At 37.1% G+C, this 18,815-nt stretch overlaps 1 protein-coding gene across 3 annotated transcripts in view; it reads left to right on the top strand.

Annotated features, from left to right (window-relative positions):
* Positions 1-475: 475 nt before the first annotated feature.
* The window catches only part of CCDC171 (coiled-coil domain containing 171), a 147,309-nt gene continuing 128,969 nt past the window's right edge, over positions 476-18,815 (top strand). For 2 of the 3 annotated variants that reach the window (XM_040580067.1, XM_040580066.1), the window contains exons 1-6: positions 476-791; positions 1,888-2,059; positions 5,220-5,358; positions 7,364-7,538; positions 10,294-10,475; positions 15,432-15,578. In XM_040580067.1, coding sequence (XP_040436001.1) covers positions 1,950-2,059; positions 5,220-5,358; positions 7,364-7,538; positions 10,294-10,475; positions 15,432-15,578 — 753 coding nt within the window. In that variant the 5' untranslated portion in view covers positions 476-791; positions 1,888-1,949. The remainder of the gene's footprint in view (positions 792-1,887; positions 2,060-5,219; positions 5,359-7,363; positions 7,539-10,293; positions 10,476-15,431; positions 15,579-18,815) is intronic. The other variant, XM_040580068.1, reaches the window with a different exon arrangement.

The following is an 18,815-nucleotide window of genomic DNA, read 5'->3' as shown; positions in this document are numbered from 1 at the left end:
CCTGTGAGCCATTCCATGCCTCTTGAATACTTTTTTACTAAACGAAATAGCATGATTTGGGAGTGTATCCATTTGTGCGCTAATAAACGAGCTGTTGATATCTTAAGAGAGGAATGTTGCATATCCAAAATAATTAGGATTCCCAGAAAACACTCCAGAGATTCCCCTCCCCCCCGCCCCTCCATGTGACTTCAGTAGTTTATGGTAGTTGTAAATCTGCAGAATGATGTGGATGTGACATTGGCCCATATTACTCCACTTGATTTTGAAGACATTTTGGAATAACTGCATGTTTGAATATAAAGCGGTATGATAACTGTGAACACCAGTTGTTATGCTTTTCTGTAATAAAAAAAAAAATTAGAAATAATAGGTTTATTCTTGCTGCATGTTCTGTTGAAATTATACTTTCAAACAGAAGTGCATTTTTTCTGTTAAAATTATGGTTTGAAGCAGAAGTGCATTTTTTCTCCTCTGTATTTCTAGTGCAGATTATTAGCAGATGGAATGGACAACATCAGTTTATAATTAATATATTACACCAAGTACTTCTGTGTTCAGTCCAACAGAAATAAACTTGGCAAACGTGTGGCTGTAAGCTGGGGATGGTAAAGGTGGAGTCCCAGGTAGTTTCTTGTTATGGACATAAGTACAGATGTTGTTATAGTTGAAATTGAAATAGCCAGAGTTCGAAATAAATTCACTAAGTGTTTATTAAGGCAGGAAAGCAAAAACAGCGCACTGGGCGGCCGGGGAGTTGTAGCTCTATCCAGGCTGGCAAATTCCAACAGGTAACACAGCCCTTTTAATATCAGCTTCGAGGCCGGTTTAAGCAAAGTTATGCTCTCAGTCCCGTGGCAAGAAGCTGTACATTACAAACTAAATTATTTTTACAGTAAAGTCTAGACGAAGACAAAAGTGGTCATAGTAACTTGAGATTATGGTTTAACATTGGCCTTGAGGAGGTACATCTCCAACCTCATGGTTAACGGTTAACTCTTTTCTCACCAGACAAAACATTCTCAGATCTGTTACAGCAAGATCATTCCTTTTGTTAAAAGCCCATTTGATCAGCAAATTACCCTTAGTTAGTTATTATAGATGTGAACTCCACAGCAGATGGACAAGCAGACCTTCATGGCTCATTAATCTTGACTGTTGAAAACTGCTTGTTTTTCATGTTACCTTGCTTTAATTAATGGAAAGAACTTACAAATGAGTTTGCTATTCAACTTTAAATCTTGAAGGTTTTTTTAGGGCTTATGTAACATATATGTGTATTGATTTCTTCTTGTCACAAAACTGCGAATGATACAGGAACAGTAACATTAAATTAATGAGTTTCTTTTCAAGGTGAGCTGAGTTACAGTCCAATTCAATATTCTTCCTGTATACTCCTAAATAGTGCTGATACCATTAATACGGCAGAAATAAACTCAGGTAGAAAATTCCAGGTTTATGAAACAGGAGACTTGCTATGTTAGAGGCTGCTATTAGACAGCAAACCTTGGATATTGACCTACTGAAGAAATGATAGTACATGCATTTATCTCCTCTAAAATTATTTTGAAGAGAAATGGAGTTTGTGATCATCTTAGGAGAATAGAGAATGTAGGGGAACAATCTATGCAAGCATAACATTTTGTATTGACACCCTTTTGAAAACTCTGGCAGTGGATATTCTACATCGGTTTTTTTTTTTAGTCTGCAATATTGAAGCTTAGAGGACTACCACCACTTTTTGTTGACTAAAACTGATGTCAGATTCCAATTGGCGGTGATTCTTTGTTTGACATAGTAGTAACAGTTTGGTAACTGTTTTGTGAGTGTTAACAAGTGATTCTTTTATTATGTGGCCAAATAAACTAAAGCATGTTTCTGTTACAGGTTTTGATGTTATTATAACAGGAAAAAGAGTAATCTTTGAAGCTTTTCAAGTAGAAGTATATATGGGTGAAAGTGATGTTCATTCTCCAGACTTTATAGGTTTAAAAAGCTGCATACTGGATGTTGTGAGTTTGCCCTCTCCAGTCAGCTACATTGTCATGGAAGCTAAATGGTAAGCCCCTCTTCTGTATTTTTAAGTCTAGTTATGAGGTTCATGTTTTTGTAGCTTATTTTCTAGATCCCTGAAATGATATAATACAGATTGAAGAAGAACCAGAGAGCTATGCAAGCTGTGCCATGTCAATGTAGTTGTTAGATGAAACTATTTACTTGGAAGACATGTATACTGGTCATCCCATGTGCAAGAATTCACACAGGACCATAGGAGATGTGACTTAGAGATAAGAGGGTGTTCATGTCTGCAGTTAGGAACATCTACCTGGAGTTACAGAATGGTTTCCTGCATTAGCTGTGGTGGGAGAGGTTAGCTTTAGGTCTTGCACATGGCTCTGATTTTTTATAACCTTATATGTGTTGATCTTTGGTGCAATTAAAGTAAGCATTAATTCATTAAGTTTACCTTAGCTGTGAGAGCTATTTGTCACATTTAAAGTCTGATTATACAAAACTGCGAATGATACAGGAACAGCAACATTCCATGAATATGAATTTTGGTTAGGAAATGAGACTGCATACTACTCCTTCAGCTGGGGAAGTTCAGCAAAATTTCACTGCTAGCTAATAAATGAAAGAAATTTTATCTCTGTTAGAAAATTACATTTTCTGCCACATATTGAAGAAAAGCTAGTGAAAACCTGTTTTTCTGCAGTGTTCTATGTATACTGTAACATGCAGTGTGAATTGTGACGTGCAAAGTGAATGTGAATTGCAAGTTTTTGAGTTACATAAAGTCATTCTGCAATGTAGAACTCAAAAGTGATTTCACTTGCTTACATGCTTTCTTAAAAAACTACTAAAAATGGTTTATTAGATACGATGTAGTTGGTAAAATATGTATTTTTATTCAAAACCAATGATTGATGAACTATTAATATATGAAAATGGAAGTACAAAGCATTCTCTGAATTCCTTTCAGACTGCAATTTGTACATTCTGTGAAACTTTCCAGGGATTTTGTGTGGTTTTGTCTTTGATTTAAGCTTCCCAGAGGTTTATGCTTATAGCACTCCTACCTGTAATATGAATATGGAATGAAAAATTCCCTACAATAGGTACTATGAAGCTTTCATGAAGTACTGCATGTGCTGAGGATGCTGTGATGATTGAAGAAAATACCACAGAAATAAGAGTTCTTAAGGCTGATCTCTATTTTATTTGGAAATGTTTAAGTAGACAAATAAAATAATGAAGTTGTTAACATAGTAATAGTCTGTCCTTTTTTTTTTTTTAGTAGCTGATTAAATTTGATTCTATAAAGCAGAAAACCCTATTTTTGTTCTCAGTACATTTTTAATTTTTCAGTAGTGGCGTTGTGAGTTTGGAAGCTGTGCAGAAAACATTATTTAATGAGTTCAACATTTTTTCCCCCAGAAGTTATTGTTGTGCTGTTGTGTTTTAATGCCATTATGCACATTTTTCATTTCTGTAATGTCCCTAATTTACTCTTAATTGTGATGTTTTGTAACTTGTTTTGGTTTGTGTGTGGTGCCCCACCCCCCACCCCCTCCAGTTAAGCACAACAGTTAATCACATAGTTAAATGTTCCTCTGAATTAAGTTTTGTGGTGCACTATCTCCATTGTGCTCTTTCTCCCTGCCCCTGGATAATTAATATAGGAATTGGAAGGACCAGCTTTCTTGAAGCTGATTGCCATACAAAGCAATGTCATGTACTTTGAAGACTTAAAGGTAAATTTACTTTACAAAAGTACTCATTCCCTTGCTTGCATTCAGTGTGCTGTCTATGCAAGAAGTATTAAATATCATCAGGATCAAAGAAGCAAAATGACCTCCCTACTGCCTGCAAACTTAACAAAATGGTTACCCTTTCGATAACCCTTCTTTCTTTGCCCTAGTCCTCTCCAGTTTTCCAGTTGGGTCCTGTTTTTCTCCCTCACTTGTGCTTTGGTAACATAGGTATCTGGCCTTTAGCTGTCTTTAGCTAAGATAGATATGTGCATCATCTCTGAATAAGATGACTTGCCTTTCTTTCATTTGTTTCTCCCAGCCATGGAAAAATAAAGGTCTTCCAAGCCTATTATACGATGTCCACCAACCGGCTTTTATACAGTTTACAGATGCTCCGGCTGTTCAGATTCTTATTTCCTACTTGTTTTACCACTGTGTCTTCTTACAGCAGTAGCTAAGACTTGTGTAAAATAATGATATGTGGTTTTGCTTACCTTGTTGCTGATCATTTGCCCTTTGAGTCATGTTGGTTCCTCTGGGTATGGTTCTCATGGTAAACACTGAAAGCTGAATAATGTGCCTGTGGTTTTCTTGCAATACATGCAGGTTTTAATGATCCTTATCTCCTACATTTATTAAATGTATAAAATGTGTTAAGTACATGGCACCCTGTAGAACAGTTACTGATGGCATGCAATTATTCTGATCTCATAGATGAAGTCCATCTTGGTTTTAGTTGGAAATAGACTTAGTATTTATTAAATGATAAAATATTCATAGATTGCAGCTAAAACCCTGAAATTTCATCCTTTGTTATTAGTAATGTCTTTAGAGACAACACAATATAAATTGCTGTTACCCTTGTTGATGACATTTGTGCCTTTTTTTTTTTTTTTTTTTTTGGTTGCTAGTCAACTTACGTGAGAACTTATATCCTCAGGTAGAGTTCTCAGTCATGGAAAATGTTAATGGTGCCTGTGCACAAACCTAGGGGTAAAATGGTGATTTTTTTATTTAGAAAAACCAAATAATTAAATTCCTGTAGACTGTCATTTCTGTAATTAATACTTAAGACTTAATGTAGACAAAGGTGAGCTATTTCAGTGCTTCGAGTTCTGTATGAACTGAAGGCAACTTTGTGGTTAGTTTAATCAAGTTTTTGTACAGTGTATTTCATATTTAGTGCTCCTGACAACTTGTGCTTTTGCATGGAGCAACTAATTATGGTAGCCAGTCTTATATATGTAATTTTTCATATTATTTTATATATATAATAATGTAAAAAAATATTTTTAACTCTTTTTCAAAGAGCAATATTGTGACAAAATTATGACAGCTGCGTGGCATAATTTTACCTAAGCAAATGTTTAGAAACTTTGGGCTCACAGTCTGATCACTGAAATAAGGGAGCATTAAAACTTAGAAGGAATACTTACATTTTTTGAAAACGTTCTAATTTTGCAGCTTGCATAATGCCAGGTGTGAGTCAGAGTTACTACAAAATAGCAATGAATCAGAACTGGACACTGCTGAAGATCTGAGAAGGAAACTCTGTCAAGCTAAAAAAGAAAAATTAGACTTATCCATTAAACACAACCAAGAAGTAAGGACTTTTTTCTTTGCTTTATTTTACTCTTGGAATACATGTTAATCATGTTTCATTGAAGTAATACTCTCGCATGGTGTATAAAAAGCATAGTCATTAGCTGTACAGAGCCCCCATGCCTGTTCATAGGAACTGTTAGCACCTCTGCTGTTATTGTTGGTAGTTACAGTTGCCCCAATCAGAGTGCAAATTTTCTGCAGGGAAAGGAGTCACTGCTGCTACCAGTAGTTTGTTAGATAAAATTGCCTGGTGACACAAATAAATAAAAGGCACAGCTTGAATCTAGCCTCATAAAAAGATGTTATTTAGGTCTTACTCTACAAACAACAAAAAAAGTATTAGAGTGTCATTTTAATTCTATGGAAATCTTCTGCAACTCAAACCTAGTACAGTGTTTTTGTGCATGTGTGTGTCTGTGTACACCAGATCCAGCTGGTATATCCTTTGGAAGTCTTGCAGTGTCTCACCTTGCGCAAATTTTCACTTTTCAGTATCTACAACAATGTGTAATGTATAAATGGATTGATGTGTTTGTCAATAACTTCATACTTGTTAATGAGAAGTTCATTCATAGGGAAATAATTTACCTGCATTACAAAGGTTTTCCCTCATGCTGTTGCGGCTAACTAGTATTGAAATGAAGTAGTAGGAAGAAAATAATTAATCTTTTATTTAGCTTGAATGTCAGCTTTTGTAATAGTATATGTAAGGAAAGGTGGGCACTGAGTACAGCAGTAGTTGTAATCAGCTTCAGATTCTTCCCACACTTGCTAATGCCAATCCGGCAGCTGATACCCTGGTTTAAACTGTGTTGGTGCAGAAGTATTATTACTAGTGCAGATAATGATTCTGCTCTTAGCAGTTTGCTAGGAGCAGTTGGTGTGGGTGCTTATTCATCTTTTCTGGGTGAAATCCAGCCAATAAACCAAGTTTGCTATTCCATATCCATTTTGTATTGGGGTGTGTACGAAATTACGAGATTCCTGCTTCTTCCACAATTACTTGCTCTTGGGCTCTAGTCAATTCATTTTTTACCCATTGCCCCATCAGTTGTGGGGTGGTTCTATAAATAGATCCCTGGAATTACCTGGATTTAAAAAGAAACCCAAACCACCTCTTACATTGAGAATTTGAAAGGTGGGCGTGCACAAGGATCTTCTGCGCCATTTTTCTGTTGTGATGTGCACCCCAAAGTTAGGTTGCATTTTAAATAGATAAACTACTTTGAGAGACTTTTTTTTATTTCCCTATCCATATACTGTGTAGTTACAGATAATGGAAGTGCTTAAGTTACCTACATGTGATATTATTGAACTAAAAGGGCTACTTTGTAGATATTCTGGAGAAATACTTAATTTAATGTCCACTTTGTTGTGTTGAAATAACTTGAACTTGATTTTCTAGACTCAGTTTTTGGCAGCAATGACTAGACTATGTTTCTTAATCTGGATAAGATAACTTTTTGAAGCATTTTCCATTCTTAGTTTGTTGTGTGTTAAATTTAGTAGCATTCTGTTTTGACTACTGAACATTATTGTACTGAATTTTATGTTTATAAGTATATTTGTGAGTTATTAGACATCTTGGTCTAGCGTTCCAACATGACTGTTTTTTTAAGTGTTAAATTTAAAGAAAGTTACCAGAATGCTTGTGGAATATGTTTCTGTTGATGCAGTTTTTCATTTGAGGTGCAGAAAGATGGCTTTATTATGACTTCTGTTTTCTTAGGATAGTGTATTTTTGGAAAAATGGAGGAGTATGTTTAAGGTACAGAAAATTAATCTAGGAATAGGAAGAGTCTGCAGAAAACAACAGGGAAAGTACTTAAAACCTGCATAATTGTGCATTTGCAAGAGTATATTTCAAATTCAAGTGGAATAAGAAGGCAGCTATAAATGCAATTCAAAATATCTTTTAAAATACTCTGTGGGTGTATTTCTGTAACATTGCATTTTTTCAAAGGAGCACATTGGCCGTTTTCTGAAACAAATTTATTTTCTAGCTATCCAACTATGAAAGCCAGATAGTCAAATTACGGTTGGAAATTGAGAAAGGAGAGGCTGTTCGACAAAGTCTGGAGTATGAACTGGCAATTGCCAGAAAAGATGCTCGTCTGAAAACATATGCTGCAGAAGAGGAATTGAGTGATGCAAAAAACAGACTTGTGGAACTGCAAGGTAAGTTTCAAAAAAGCAAACATGGAACGAAGGCTAAGTCAGTTCCAAGTCAGAAAGACAAGTGAGAAGCAGTGACTTAATGAAATTTTCTACTTACTGCTGTTTTTCTAGGATCTCTTTCTGTTACCTGTCTGCTTTTGTAAACTTGCAAGAGTTTACAAAACTCATGTGTGAATTAAAACTAACTGGCTAAACTTGTCAACCCTTTTTCCTCTTGCCCCATAACTTCTGTTTTTCCCTCTTTCACTGCTGTCCTTGTGCAGAATCGAAATCCTGTTTATCACGATATCCAGCAGTTCTTCCTTTTCCATTTCAGGGAAAAAGAAAAAGTCTATTCCTATTCATTTGTTTGCACTATTTCCATAACTTTTTTCAAGAAGTTCTCATCATACTTCTTCTTTCTTTCATCTCAAGCTTTTCATTTTTTTTGTGTCTAGTTTCTTTTCTTACCATCCTTATTTCTCTTTTTATAGGTAATGGAACATGTTTGTTGTGACAGTAATATGTGGAAGTGAGGGTTTTTACCTAGACATTTTTTTCCCCTACTGGTTTTCTATTCAGTCCTTGGTCCTCCTTAATAAAGATTTCTCATTCTTACAAGTAAGGTGCATTTTTAATTACTTAAGTAGGCATAATACCTTTTTGTTCTAGTACAGGAGATGAATTTCTGAGTTTGCTGAACCTTTGATGTTCCATGAAAAGTTCAGAGCACTCTTCCTGGATATTTTATCCTTCCAAGAATAGAAAGAGATGTGGAAACTTGCAAGTACTTAAAATACCAGGTGTTTTTAAGATGGTTGGAAAGCTGAACTTCTCACTCCTTTGGAGAACATACACACAGGAAAAATAGCTTATGGATTGCAGGCTGGAAGAAGGCATTTATGTTCCATTTGGAAATTCCCCTGTGATTGCAAGCGGAAGACTTTAGCTGCTTGTTTCTCACTTACAGGAAAGCTGTGCTTCTTTCTGTGCATGCTCACTTTACTGCTGGTTTGCTTGCCAATTTAGTAGTGTGTGTGTGTGTTTTTTAATTTAGAAAACTCATTGGCTACTGTATTGGGCATTGCTGGCAGGTGTGGGTGGTGGATGTGGGTCTGCAGGGCCACCTGTGCAGGAGGAAAGCATTCTGGGTCTGCCCAAAGCTGGTCCTGGCCAGTTCCACAACAGGCAAACCCACCCACCACCTTGCTCCAAACTGCTGACCGGAGAATGCATGGCACCTCTGCCACAATGTGATTCAGAAAGGGTGGTAAATGCTGAGAGGAAGAGAGAAAGAGAAAAAAAGAAACAGCGGGAGAAACGGGAACAGAGCAGCAGTCTGAGCAGGGGCTGGGGCCAAAGTAGTAGCTGCCCATGCAGGCACCAAGAGGCAGGACTCGAAAGGGACTGCTGCTGATGGAGGAAACCACAGTGCAGCAATCCCAGTCCACTGTGCTGCCTGTTACCTCTCTGAAGGGACTGGGCGTTACAAATTAATGTGTGGTGAGGAGGTTGGAGAGCAAAAAGTGGTTAGGAGAAGTTTTGCAGAGGCAAGGAGTATTTTCTTGTGTGTTTGTTAATTTCTTTGAATACCAGAATCTGTAATTAGAAGTCTTAACAGACAGTAAACTACATTGGTTGAAATTCCTCAAACTGTTGTTTTTTCTGTGAGAGTTGTCAAGAAGTCAAATCATCATGGTGTTGCTCCTCAATTCTTTTGCAGTTTATAACTTACTGCATGTTTGCCCTGGTCAATCAGAGCTTTCCTCACCTCATTTGGTGCTTTGATGTGACCCCGACCTAAGCTGCTTGGACAGAATGCCTCATTTGTGGCTTGGCCTCATCAGTATTTCCTCCAAATTGTTTTTCTGCTGCTCTCAGTGAGGCTTGACTTTTTGCTGTCATACAGTCCTTTCTCATCATTGTGTTCATTGATTGTCCTAATATGCCTCTTCTGTTTGTTTCATCCTTCTTTGACTGGGAAGACATTTCAGAAAACTGGAGTGAATTTGAAATATAAATCTGTTAGAAAGTGGTGATCCCTTAAATGCGAGTTAGAGTTGTAGTTGGTAAAATGAAAAGCTGATACAAAGTACTTTCATCTGAAAGCCAGTTTCTAAAACAAAGCAAAGTTCCTAGTCATAGTGCTTAAATAGCCGTAGATGATGAGGGTTTCTGTGGCATTTAAGCATTTGTGGATGAGTTCCTCTACAATGTTCTTCTATCTCAGGGCATTTGTTGGGCTCAAGATTTAAATCTGGTGAGCAGCAATAAATTTCCTTGGAACAGCTAAGCCTTTGCTTGCTAGCCCAAGCTGTCTGAGGTTTTGCTGTACTCTCTTTCATGGGGCACATGCCTGTCTTTAGTTTTGAGCTCAGTTTAAGTGATAGTAACTGATACAGACAAATATCTATATCAAATAGACATTTGGAAATAAGCTGACCAAATACAGAAATCTGAAATTAAATCCTCCATGCTAAAGAGACCTTACTTGAAAGAGTTACCTCAAGTTTTTATTCTTTTCCAACGGAAGAAGAGTTTTAACGTGCAAAAATCTCTAAAGTATTCAGATGTCCTTCTGTGAAAGATGTTATAAGAACACAAGATTTGATTGTTTCTTTGTAGTGAAGGTTGTGCGCTCTGGAAGTGTTGATGTTCAAGTGTTTCACAGGGTATCACAATACACAGAAGAACTGATGATAGTTATACATTTTTTTTTTCTGAATATGCTTTGCAGTGCTACTTGTCTGTCTTTCTCTTTTTCTGTAAACAATAGCATTGAATGAAAAACTTCAGCAGAAAGTGGCAGAAACTGAGAAAACATTTCACATTGCTCAGCAGAAGTGGAAAGAACAACAGCAAAGACTTGCAAGAGAGAAGGATGATATCCACAGAACTTGCAAGAATGAATATAAATTGCTTGTTAAGGAAAGAACCAAGCTAGAAGGTGTTTTGCAGGTATGATGTGTTAATAATTGGAAAGTTTCCTGAGATGATGGCTGGAACATTTTTGGTACAGAGTGTGTGGTGGGTTGGAGTTTTCCTGATTTAGGGAAAATATCCCCCAAGTAGCTAAATACTGCAGAATATTTCTGAAGAATATAGCTTTATAAAGTCAAACTTACTGTGTCAGAGTCTTTCTTGCTTTGGTGGAATGTGTTGTGGCTGATTTTCATGGTAAACACCTAAACTCGAGCTACCAGTGCACGCACAGTGGTAGTGAGGCCCATTTGCTCTTGTGCAGATCTAAGTCAGTAAAATCAAGGACACCCAACACCTAGCTTCCAACTCTGTTTCCCTCTTACCACCTCAGTCTGACATCTAATAGCCTGTTAACATGAAAATAATGTCTATAATATGGAGACTACGTCCTGTGAAACCCATATAGTTATGATGGGATTTCTGGCTGTGTATTGTACATTATTTGTTCCATGCCACGTATGAAAAATGCCTGTTATTGGAAATTCTGCCATTTGGTTAGAAAAAAAATAATCTAATACTAAGAGATGGTCTTATAATCTGTTTTAGACTGTTTTATTCTTCAGATAATGAATTTCAGTGTATTTCATGAAAAAATTAATTATCAAAGTTGAGTTGCACTGGTATGCATAAATCCCTTAGGTGTTAAATGCGTAAAACATAATAGAAATGCAGACTTCTTTTACACTTTTTAAATACAGTCAAACTATTAAAAACTGAATTATATTTCAAAGAAATCTTGTAGTAGTGTTGTGTGGTAGTGCTGAGTTTTTTCAGTACAAAAAGTACCCAACTTTTACCTGCTCTCCAGGGACGCAAACAATTATATCAACTTTCATCTTTTTAATTGACAATTTAATTATCTTAAATCTTAGCAATGTATGATACCATATGAGGAAAACTGAGCATGTATTCAGCTGTAGTTATCCTTTATATTTTTCAAGAAGTGTAATATAGAGGCTCTGTTAAGCCTGGTAGCCATTTATGCATATGCATGACATGCAGAGAACAGATTGGTACTAAGAGAATCACTTTATTTAGTGAAACTTTTTCTTTTCCTACATTCATATTTTTTTCTTTTCTAGCTACTTTTAAGATGTGGCAGACTTACCTCAGTTGGTCTGGGCACTAGTCAAGCAGTAGAAAATTAGCCCTGCTTTGTTCCCATGCTGTCAGCTCCTAGTCTGGGACTCCACCAAACGGTCTTCCCAAATGACACAAAACAATCCTTACCTGGCAGCTTGATAGCAAAGTTCTGACAGCAAACCTGCCTGTTGCTCTACATTTGGTGCTGTTGGTCAGATTCTATATGCCACCTGTAGGTCTTAAAAAACTAAGGCAGAGAGAATCCCTTAATTAGGTGTCTTCTCAAAGTATGTGTGCTGACCCTTCAGCTGTTTGTTTGAAGGCAGGATCTGGAAAGAGAGGTAGAATAACAAGACCTGAAGTAGAAATCAGGTACCATATGGATATGTGGTGTTTCTGTGCATGGGCTGCAAAAGGAGTTGTACTCTGTTGCTGGTTTAATGATCAGAAGCTGTGATGGTGGAGAAAGATCACACTGAACTGGATTTTCTCTGAATGAAGGACAGAGAGTAATTTTGTGGATATGTAGAGCAGTGCTTTAAAGAACAGTTAAGAGAACCATAAAGGAATATTTAAAAAAAAAAAAAAAAAAAAAGAGAAGAGAAAGCCGAGGAAGGAGAAGGCTTTGGAGATAAGTGAGTTGATTGACAGGTGACACCCTAAAGGTCCTTCTCAAACCAACAGAAACATGATTCAGTTTCCATTCAAAGTTGATGCTTGAAAAAGTAGGGTTAGCTATAGGCTATGAGGAATCCTATTTTTAGGTACAGTTTTCTTTTTTTGAGTTACCAGGTAAAGCAGGCTAAGGGTGGAGCTTTGGCTCTGAGTTCTGCCTAATAGTAGGCTAAGTTACGTCAAGGAGGCTTTGGAATGGAGCTGTCTTAGGTTCTGTACAGTGTTTGGTAGAAGTTACGTTCAGTGAGTTTAATACTGTATAAAAAGAGCAATGTTGGAGAGATACACTCTCTGAAGTGATGTTGGCCTCGGAACCAAAGGAGCAGTGGATTGCTTGGGACATTATGGAACACTATGGGACATCTGGCAATGGATGTATATCCAGAAGTAAAGGTCATCTGCAGAGGCAGGTGTTTGGTTGGTAAATGTAGTAAAGCTAGAAAACTGATCACTTCTAAGGTAAACGTGATTCACTGCTAGGTGTGCACTCCTCATCTGGTTTCAATAGTAAAAACTTTATATTTTCCCAGTTTGCTTTTGTAGGTGTTCCCCTGCCCATAGCCATAGTTACAGGTTTTAGGGATAGTTATAAAATTCTAGCAAATGAAAAATAGGACATACATGTTAAATATGGATTTTTCCAGCAAATAAAAACCTCCCATAAAAAATGTTAAATATGGACTTGCCTGCCTTAGTTGTTGCTTGAAAGTTTAATTGATCTAAGCTTGGCAGATAAATATGAGAAAGATCTGGGTTTATAAATTATGGCTTTAGATATGTTCCAGTCTTGTGTTGTGTATTTACAGGCCTGTTTTAAATAGTTTTATAGGTATTCTGAGTTACAAAATAAAAGCTAGATAAGGTGAATTGAATTTTGGTCTTAGTAAGTACATAGAAACAAGATTTTAAGCATGTGTGCAAATCCTGCTTGAAACAGTTGCACTTCAGGAACTGTAATTCTGAACCTGGGTATGAAAATGCTGAGGTATGCATGGAAATGAAGTCAGCTTAACCTATTGAAACGGGTCTGTAAGATATGGAGGAAAAGTAATCTCGGCTTTCTAACAGGTTTGTAGAGTGCTTTCTGTGGGGTGTGCTTAGCATACATACCATCAGCTTCATAATAAAAGACGTTGGAGTTCCATAGTAGGTGCAATAGCATCACCTTGTGGTTAATCAGGATATAATAGTCACAGAAGCACTCAATTTTTCCTTAGATCACTTGAGAAATCATCTTGCTTACATAAGTGTTTTTTTAAAAAATCAGACATGTTTTTCATAATCATATATATGTAGTAATTGTGTATATGACATGCAGGTATACATGTACATATATATAATTTTTTTTACGTGTCTGAAAAGTTCAGACACTTCTTTAAGATTCTGAAATTCCACAGCTATGTTGACTTGCATAACAAGTTTGATGCATTCATGTCAATTTTAGCCTGATTAACTACATTTCCATTATAAAATGCTTTTAAGTATTTTCCAGCAAGCTATGCATTACTTAATGTATGCTTTTCCCAGCTCACTTCTGTTAATATCTGGAGGATACAGGTGAAAAGATAAAATCTCTGTATCTTTATAGTGTGGAGAGAGTCAGAGTAGTTTCATATTTCTATAAAAATGGTTAAACATTCTTTTTTTTTAGCTTGCTGATTGTAAAAAGCCTCCACATTGGCTTGATGTTACAGGCAAAGTTAGAGGATTAGCTTAAATTTAGTCCATATCCAGGTATTCTGGTTTTGCAATACTTTAATTTACTGAGGCTCCCATTTTTTTTCTGTGCATGAGTTTCACATGCATACTTCTTGTCTTTTCAGAGGATGCCAAAAAATAGTGCCTGCACATGAAAGAAGAGAGAAAATAAACAATTTTTTTGTTAGTAATCGGTAACACTTAGCACTGTAAAAAGGCACGATTCCCTGTCATGGTTCCCTTGTTGTCATGTTTGAGTCGCCAAAATGTTCTGTCTTCAGTCTGGAAAACAAGTAGTGGAAGTTCCTCCAAACTTTGAAAAAGACGCGTACTTCTTTAATCTTCATGTATTAACAGGGTTCTGTCAGACTTCAATCTTCCAAGCAATCATTCTGTATGAATAATTAGTTTTCTCCTTCTCCTCCCCTGTTCTGCAGATGCCTTATGATTAGTAATTTCTAGGATCAAGATTATGTGATGTAAGAGGAATAGAAGAATTTCCAGACCAACTGGTTTATTTTCACAAAATTTCTTCTTTTGCCATGGTATTGAGTAGAAGTAAATGAACAAGAGAACTTACGTGTTTTGCACAGAAAGTAATTTTAACAAATTGGGTCTCCAAAGGTACCCCAACTAAATCACTGGATTTGTGTCTTGTTTCTGATGCTAGTTATGGAAAAGCTTATTCCTGTCCACTAGACCAAAGCTATTCCTTTTGAGACTTCTCGGATCTCCAGCTTAAGCATGCACTAGGCTACTGGGGGGTCATTATTTGGCTACTTTCCTCTGAGTCTGGTGTGTTGTGAATGTGGATTTTGTAGCAGTGACTCCACAAAGCTGCTGAGTCCCGTAGTGTTAGTAATTATCCTAGCCTGTAGCTTCGTTCAGCTTCTGAATGCAGAAATAGTGGGAAACAACTTGGTTATTCTACTGAGAACTTCCTAGTTCATGTAGATGGTTTTTTGAAGTAATTCAGCTTATAGACAGAAGAAAGTCTTTTTCAGAGTAGCAGAAATGAAGATTATTTAATCTATGGGAGTAACTATTTCTAAAAATTTCTGATCTGATTTCAAGTTCTGACAATTAAGACCAGAACAAAATAGAACTTCTGTCCCTGTGTATCATTAAATCATACTTAACTGTTTTCCTCTTCCATCATTGCTATTCTGCTGAAGGAGAGAAGAGATTGGAAGAGCAGTCTTGTACTCTTTAGAGAGTAAGTTTTCCTGTGAGTAGTTGGCTCTGATTTTAGTATCACAGGTCATGCTTATAGTGATTTTTGAATGAACACATCTTACCTGCTGGTGAATGAAGAGCATGTCTGCTGTTGGGTAAATGGTTCTCTTGACATGCTGATGTGTTAGATTTTAATAACCCAATCTAATGCAGTTTCCATTCACAAAGTATTTATTTTTTGAACTCTTTACTGTAATACTTTATCTTAGTAAAAGTATCTCTATGCTTTGTTTTTTCTAGGAGCAGAATAATACACTGCAAAATTTACGTGAGAAAATGAAAGAGGTGGAGGTGGAACACAATGTCTGTACTGAGTTGCTGAGATGCCAGGCCAATGAGCTTGAATACAGTGTTGAACGAGAGGAGCGACTTAAAAAAGAGCTTAAAGTAAGGCTTTTTGACTGTTGCTGTTAGTCTCAACAAGCACTGACACTAAGCAATTTAATTTTTGAGGGGTGGAATCACCCAGTTATGCTATGAATTCTAAGTACTCGATTAACAAAATGTTGAACTTATGTTTTGTGGAAAAGCCTGAACAGGCAAGTGCCACTTACACTGTATACCTGACTTGAGACTGGTGTTTGAGTAGCAGATAGGAAAAGGTTTATGTAAGCGTGCAAACAAGGCTAACTTTAGGAAATTGCATCTTTTCCCTAACCTCTTCATTTGTCTATCTTGCTATCTGTTTGCATTAAGAACAGATTTTGAGAACTAGTGAACTTGTGATGGAGAATCTACTGGATCTGAGAGAGTCACCAGATGGTGTGCTACGTAGAGAGAATAGCATACTGGAAGATCACAGTGGTGTTAACGGCAACCTCTTTCTGTCTAGACTTAAACGCTGCAGATAGTTTTAGTTTGCCTGTCTGTTGAGTAACGCCTGTTGCTGAGAGAAGTCTGGAATTAAGACTAATAACTTGTAAATGTATTCCTTTCACTAAACTGCTATTTCTGTCTTTGTTTGTCCACTGGTAGGCTCTGTAGGAACTATGTTATCTGTATGTACAGTCTGGACTAAGACTTCCTTGGTAGAACGTTTGTCAGTGCAGAAAGGCATAGGGACCAGATGATTCTTTATCCTGATTTAAGTTTTTTACCAGAGGCATCTTTAAGTATTTTCTGCAACAAATTTTAAAGAAATGGCACTTGCAGGATGTTGGGAGCCCTTAAAGAAATAAGTGAGATACAGTTTTCAGCTGTGTTAGTTCTGTTATCCCTTAAAGGCAAAAAAAGTATTTAAAGCATTGTTTGCTATGTGGGTAGAGCCCTCCATTAAAGGTGAAGTACAAAAGAAAATTCCTACAGGGAAGATCAAAGCTCATCAGCTAAAACCACTGACTTATTGACCAACAAGGTAGACTTTTGTGCCTTCAGAGAGATCTACAGGAAATCTATTGTGATGTATTTTGAGCTGCACATATTGGCCTAGGCAGAACTACCTTTAGCTGGAAAATGCTGTTTTACTGTGAAGTTCCAATACTCCTGTTAAAAAAAAAGATTTTTGCTTCCAAGGACATGAACAAGGGCTTTTTTGTGACTTCATGGCTTTTAATATATTAACATAGGAATCATGAGCTGAAAGCAGGAGGAGCAAGGCAGCGAATTGTTTTATCTTTCTAAGTATTTTGATTTGGTGTACTCACAATCTGTAAATTTGGAAAGGAGGCAATCAGTTCCTTGAAAATGCTATGTCCTGGAGATGGTTTTATCAGGGAATGCTATCTGTTAACCACAGTTAGCTAAGATACTGTAATTTTTATTAAATTGTGACGAAACCTCTTGTATTCAAAACTTCATACAAATTAGCACAAGTCCCTATGAATTAAAAAAAAAAAAGTCCAAGTACGCTTTGGTCTGTTTCCATCTCATTCTACTATCCTAAAGGTAAATTGCATGTGTGTAAGTGTCTGAAAGGGCCTACAGTAATAACTTACCCATTCGATACTTTAAATCAGAGACGTGAACTAATGGGGAACTCTGAAAATACCTTTATTCTTTAAGAAGTGAAAGCATTAGATCCTTTTAAGTTTTCAATATGGGTTACTCTAGATTCATATTGGATAGTGGACTCAAACTCCAGAAGAGTCTGTGACAACAGCATCATCTGCATCTTACAAGGTACCAGTACTCTGCATTGCTGTTTGTAGTGCAAAATTTGTTCTCCCTTTTCTGTGGTCATGAAAGGCTGCAAGTTCAAAATTCAGGTTAATAAAATCTGTTTTAAGTTGCTCTCTTATCCATGTCCCCTCCCCACCTGTTGTATACTGAGAAGCACTTTCATATTAACAGAGTTTGAATCCTAACTGCAACCTTTTTTTGATTTTTTTAAATGTGTCATTCCTCTTCTTCTTTTACCTTCTGGAACTCAGTCAAGCAAAGGTATTTGTCCTTCATGCGGAAACAGAGTGGAAAGACCTCAACCAAAGGGACCAAATAAACTGCTCTGTAGCTCAGTTACTGGAATTTTGTCCTTGGAGGCTGAGAGGGAAGGAAATGGGGGACTGTTCAAGACAGACTTTTTGCATAAAGGAGGGGGGAGATAATCACAATCTTCCCTTCTAATTGCATTTGAAGGAAAGGACTATGCCCTTTATAAAAGGGCATGTTGCATTCCCAAGTAAGAAGTGCCTCTGTGAAGCCTGGAGATTGTGGGATTTAAACACATTGATGTCAGTAGAATTTCCTCCTCTCAGCCTTAACTGCTCACTAGCATGCTAACTTCTGTGGATCACGTTCTTAGTTGCCAGATTCTTCCCATACGTTCTGGAAGAGGCCTTAAAGAAGGGCACTAAAGCCTGAGCAGTAGGTTTCACTGTGTGCTAACATGCCAAGGTCTCCTTGTGTTTCTGCCCATTTGGTATTACTCTCACATAGTTCTGTGGTGTTCTAGCTGTCAATTTAAAACTCCTTAACGTATGGGAATAAGTATTACCCATGTTAGAGGTACGGATAAATTTCTGATGACTAGTCCTGTACTTCCAGCTGTGGTTAAATACAGTTTGTATTTTTGCCTACGATGTCAGTATTTGAGATGGATTTCCATTCAGATACAGAAGCCTTAAAGCAATACACCCCAGAAAGTATAATTAAATTTTTTCATGAAGTAGCCCTGTATTTGTTCATGGAATTTGTAGCTTCAAGATTGAAAGTTGTTTTTTGTGGGAGGATGGACATAGGAGCCATATCTTATTTCAGTTTCCACGTGGAGTACTTTGTGTTAATGGGCATTTGGTTAGAAAATTAGTACTTAAATTCTTGATGGGAGCGAACTTAAGGGTGATTTCTGTGAAGCGTGGTGTAATTCTAAGTAAAAGGCAATCTTATAATCTTTATATTATACACTAGGTATGTGTCCTGTTTTCGGCAGGGATAGTTATTCTTCTTGGTGGCTAGTTCAGTGCTGTGTTTTGGGTTTGGTGTGGGAACAGTGTAATCAGGGATGTTTTGATTTCTCAGGCCTTGCCGGTGGGAGGGCTGGAGGGGTGTAAGAAATGGTGAGGGAACACAGCCAGGGCAGCTGACCTGAACTGGTCAAAGGGGTATTCTATACCATGGGATGTCATGCTCAGTATATAAACTAGGGGGGAGGTGGGGGCTGCCCGGGCATTCATTAGCAGGTGGTGA

This window comes from Falco naumanni, chromosome Z, assembly GCF_017639655.2.
Source record: "Falco naumanni isolate bFalNau1 chromosome Z, bFalNau1.pat, whole genome shotgun sequence".
Taxonomy (NCBI): Eukaryota; Metazoa; Chordata; class Aves; order Falconiformes; family Falconidae; genus Falco; species Falco naumanni.
The sequence above is the reverse complement of the archived record's forward strand: the minus strand, read 5'-3'. Positions and strand labels throughout refer to the sequence as shown.